At 54.8% G+C, this 5,000-nt stretch overlaps 1 protein-coding gene across 1 annotated transcript; it reads left to right on the top strand.

Annotated features, from left to right (window-relative positions):
- The first annotated feature begins 371 nt into the window (after positions 1–371).
- On the top strand, positions 372–2,449 carry sox17 (SRY-box transcription factor 17). Its single transcript, XM_086150322.1, has 2 exons — positions 372–924; positions 1,146–2,449. Exons 1-2 carry the CDS (start codon positions 615–617, stop codon positions 2,042–2,044), a joined length of 1,209 nt encoding a protein of 402 aa, XP_086006448.1. The 5' UTR covers positions 372–614; the 3' UTR covers positions 2,045–2,449.
- Positions 2,450–5,000: the final 2,551 nt, after the last annotated feature.

Below are 5,000 nucleotides of genomic sequence, written 5' to 3'. Positions count from 1 at the left end.
ATCCCAGAATGCAGCGCATTCTCCTCCTCTCTCCGTCTCTCTCTCCATCCAGGCGGCCGCGCGTAAAGTTGCGCGCCACAGGCAGCTGTGACCCCCGCGAACGGACGCGCGGCGTATCGATCTGCTTCCCTGGCGCCGAGAAACTTTGTACCAAAAAAATAAATAAATAAATAAAAAATAAAAAAATAAAAAACCGTGAGCCCGCCGGACGGCGTCGGTCCGAGTTTTGCGCGTAATGCCGCGCCGCAGATGAGCGTCGTGCCCGGAGGCGGGCCGGCTCGGAGCCGTTTACACCTTAGCCGAAGTCCCGCCCCTCCGCACCGCGATTGGCTGCCCGTGCGCTTATAGAGCCGCGGCGTGCGCGTCCTCCTGCGGGGTATTTGGGGATCTCGCTGCAGCCGCGCACATCCGTGGACGTGGACGGGATGAGTTGTCTGCAGATCCAGCCCGACAGCCAGGGACCTCCGAGCCGGCCGCGGTGACCCCCCCCTCCCTCACCGCCCCCCCCACCCCCACCCCCCACAGACGGACGCGCGTCCTCGGCCGTGTCGTGCGCGTCCGTCCAGCGTCCCGGAGCCGTCCGTTGCGTCGTCGGTCCTCGCAGGCGCACAGAGATGAGTAGTCCAGACGCGGGTTACGCCAGCGACGATCAGACCCAGGCAAGGTGCGCTATGTCAGTCATGATGCCTGGAATGGGACACTGCCAGTGGGCCGACCCCCTCAGCCCGCTCGGGGACGCCAAAGTGAAAAGCGAGCCGCCGTGCGCGTCCGCCGGCTCTGGCTCCGGCGGTCAGAGCCGCGGGAAGAGCGAACCGCGGATCCGGCGGCCCATGAACGCCTTCATGGTGTGGGCGAAGGATGAGCGCAAACGGCTGGCGCAGCAGAACCCGGACCTGCACAACGCGGAGCTGAGCAAGATGTTAGGTGAGCGTCTGCATACTTTCCCTTTCTGTTCCTCCTTCCTTCCCAACTGTAACCTCATGAGTTTCTCCACAGCGAACCGTGATATGATTCCTAATTTAAAAAAAAAAAAAAAAAGAGAATTAAAAATGACTGACAGATGTGTCCGACCCCCTAAAATGGCAGCGGGCTATTTTTAAATGCGGTATCTCTGATGTGCACGTTCCGTTCGCTTCGACCCGCAGGGAAGTCGTGGAAGTCCCTTCCGGTGGCCGAGAAGCAGCCCTTCGTGGAGGAGGCCGAGCGTTTGCGCGTCCAGCACATGCAGGACCACCCCAACTACAAGTACCGACCCCGGCGGCGGAAGCAGGTGAAGAGGATTAAGAGGCTGGACTCCGGCTTCCTCGTGCACGGCGCGTCCGAGCACCAGTCGTCCGCCGTGCCCGGCGACGGGCGCGTGTGCGTGGAGAGCATCGGCCTGGGCTTCCACGAGCACGGCTTCCAGCTGCCCCCGCAGCCGCTCGGCCACTACCGCGACGCCCAGGCCCTCGGGGGCCCGTCTTACGAAAGCTACAGCCTGCCCACGCCAGACACCTCCCCGCTGGACGCCGTGGAGCCCGACTCCATGTTCTTCTCCCCGCACTCGCAAGAGGATTGCCACGCGATGCCTTCGTACGCGTACCACCCCCAGGCCGCAGAGTACCCGCACCAGGACCCCCTCGGCAACCCCCACGGCAACGCCGTCCTGCACCGGCACCCGCCCTCGGCCCCGGAGCAGCCGCCCCAAGCCGCCGCCCTCCCCCCTTCCTACATGGGATGCTCCAACCCCCTGGCGATGTACTACACGCAGCACTGCGGCGGCCTCGGCAAACGGCACGCCGGCGGGGCGGGACAGCTCTCCCCGCCGCCAGACTCCCACCCGCAGTCGGCGGACGGCGTGGAGCAGATGCACCACTCGGAGCTGCTGGCCGAGGTGGACCGCAGTGAGTTTGAACAGTATTTGAGTTCGTCGGCGGCGCGAGCGGACTTGGCGGGTTTGCCGTACGGCCACGAGGCCGCCGCGCAGGGACCCGAGAGCCTCATATCGTCGGTGCTGTCGGACGCCAGCACAGCTGTGTATTACTGTAGCTACAACAACTCCTAACCTCAGGTCACCCCACCGCAAGGACACGGGATCCGACCTCAGAACTCTCGTTGCTAACTTTAACTATGTCATTGTTTTTTTTTTTTTGTTTCGTTTTTTTAATCACTACTGAAATAGGAAGCCCGTGAGATTGTTTTTTTTTTTTTTTCTAATTTTAAAGCAGCTTTTTAAGAAGACTTTTGTACTGTATCCATTTGAAAAAGAAAAAAAAATCCACTATTTTGATATGAACACTGGTTTTATTTCTATCTCTCTCTCTCTCTCTCTCTCTCTCTTGCAGGGATAACAATTCATTTTGTGATAATAAAAACTGCTGAGTCACTATTTTAATGTCTTTGTATACAGAGGTGTTTTTTTTTTTTTTATACTTTTGCACTTTTTGACAAATAAATTGTTGCAAACAAACAACCGAATGCTAATCCTCTCTTGCGTTTGTCGTCGGGCGTTCCGCAAATATTTCCGAAAGGAAAATAGAAAAGCGGGGTTCCAGAGCAGTTCTGCGATGCGTCAGCTCCCGTTCGACGTCGCCTCTGCGATATCTCCGTTCCGCGCGGCTCACCTGGAAGCTGGACCCGGCACGTCCGTGGCGAGGGGCCGTGACCCGGCTTCCTGGCTCGGCCGGCGTGGAGGTAAACCCGGCGTTGGAGTAGCGCATGGCGCCTTGTTTTCGCAGCATGAGAGCATGGTTTATGCTCCGGACATCCTGCCTGTAAATGATTTAGTCCATTCTGATTAATGGCAGAGGCCATTAACATCCACAGCGGTTACTACACCCATTTAACAATGGTGACATTTTATTTAGTGTACTTTCGCGGCGCAGGATGAGATCTATTTTCATATCTCTCTACCTGACAATCATAGCAACATTGCAACGAGAGCGTCTGCTTCTGACGGCTCCGAGTGGATATCTGTGTAAAAGGATCAAGGTTAGCCGCTAACGCCGGCACGTTCCTTCATCATACGTAACATTTATACATAAAGCCTCTAAAGCGGCCCGATCAGACCCGCAGGATATTTCATCGTATTTATAGCCCAGAAAGAACCCCATTTTATAAATAGAGATTTCTCCTATTTTTAAAGGAAGAGGGCCTTCTCCCGGGGGTCAATCACCCTGACCTCCTGATCCGCTTTTAGCTCCTCAGAGGAAACGTGTTCCAGAGGTGTGTATTCATGTGCTTTGTTTGCGTCTGATGTTTTGAATTATCCTCATATATGGGGAGAAGTGGACGCCGAACTTCAAGGTAAATATATCTGGCTCTTCCCACGGTCGTGACGCCGGGGAATATCCTGAAAGCGGCGCTTCGCGTCGCACACTTCGGAGAGGTATTAACCCGAACGGGACGGTCGCGCACGTCCTCCGTCGCTCGTATTTCCCTCCAGGCGGCGCAGGAGAATCCGCCGTAATTGCCGTGAATGTGTTTAAATTCAGTTTACAGCTGACTGACAAGTTTATCCTCCCTGTTGTTACAGCTAATGGGTGCATAACAACAGGCTCAGGCCGGGATCCCCCCCTGGGGGCAGAGGCAGGCTGGGTGGCGGTCACCTGCACGGGCTTAGGACAGGCAGACCCCCCATGTCTGCCGTGATATTATCTCCCCGCTAATCGATCGGGCCTAATTGACGAGGAAGCGTGATTGGCGGCGGAGCTTGGGTACGGGAAACTGACGAAACATGTGGAGCAAAATAGAATATTATTAGAATAGCAGATGTTTTCCTGATGATATGCAAAAAAAAAAAAAAAAAAAAAAAGCATATTTGAAGTGGTGTGAGACGTTTCCCTGGACGGCAAGGTGTTCGCGGATGAGATCAATAAATTCAAAGCATTCCCTCTACAGTGTGTGTGTGTGTGTGTGTAGACGGCTACCACCGACCCTGCAGAAAACCCGCTCCGGGATTACCACGGGCCGGCAAAACATTAGCGCACTTAATCATGCCCTAATCTCATCTCAGGTAGCTGCCTTTTCTAAACGTTTCCCGGGAAGAAATTCACCACCTCTCCTCCGCTTCCGCCGGCGGGATCGGCTTTGGTTTCCGAATGCGAGGCCCCCGGGGGGCCCCCGGCGGCCAAACACATGTCCTATCCATCGATCGTCCGAAGCGATTTCCCCGCTATTTCCCTCCTCGTATGGAAAAGAGTGTTTTTTTTTTTTGTTTTGTTTTTTTTCCCGGCTTTACGATCACGCCGGGCCTCGGGGCGTGTTCCAGTCTGCTCCAGGCCTCTCAGGAAGAGTGAGGAGACAGTCGTTTTAATGGGGAAAATAAAAGAACAAAAGCTTAGGAGGAGCCTCGGCGGGTGAAGATCCTAATCTGTGACCGGGTTGTGCAGACACGCAGTAACAATTCAAGAACTTTAACCGAAACGTTGAGCGGATATCGCTTCTAAAACGGCGGGATTTCAACGCGATAACGTGGATTTTCGCCTAAAAGATCGTAAAGTGAATCCTTAAATGAAATACTCTATGAAAATGCACTTTAACGCACACATAAAAGCGTGTGGGATCCCCATCCCCCCTGAACGTAAAGCACGTGGAGGCGCTATCCGCGGGCCGAGCCTCACTCCAGAGCCGAACCGATTAGAGTCATTGATAGCAGATTTGAAAACACAGCATGTGAGACAGCTGCGGCGGAGGGTGTGTCTCCCCGTCTAAAGCGGGGCCGGTTGCTCGTAATCCCAGGCATATGCTGTCCCTCTCCGGCCTGATCGCTTTTATGGTCTCTGCTTGTCACACCACCGTCCAGTTGTGCTCCCCACTATATATAGTCTCGTAGATCCAGTCCATCTCTATCTGGCGCTGTGACTCAATCATTTATTTTTCCTCTGATTCTGCCATTGCTTTTGTCACACGGCGTTATAAATAATAGTGGCGACGCGTCGCGCCCCGTCGTCGTCCGAATTTACCGGCTTCCGTGAAATTTTACTCACCTTTTCGAAGGTTTCGGGGTTTCTGCTTTGGGT

Source organism: Fistularia commersonii, chromosome 8, assembly GCF_037954325.1.
Source record: "Fistularia commersonii isolate RoL2024-O1a breed Wild chromosome 8, RoL_Fcom_v1.0, whole genome shotgun sequence".
Classification (NCBI taxonomy): domain Eukaryota; kingdom Metazoa; phylum Chordata; class Actinopteri; order Syngnathiformes; family Fistulariidae; genus Fistularia; species Fistularia commersonii.
The sequence above is the reverse complement of the archived record's forward strand: the minus strand, read 5'-3'. Positions and strand labels throughout refer to the sequence as shown.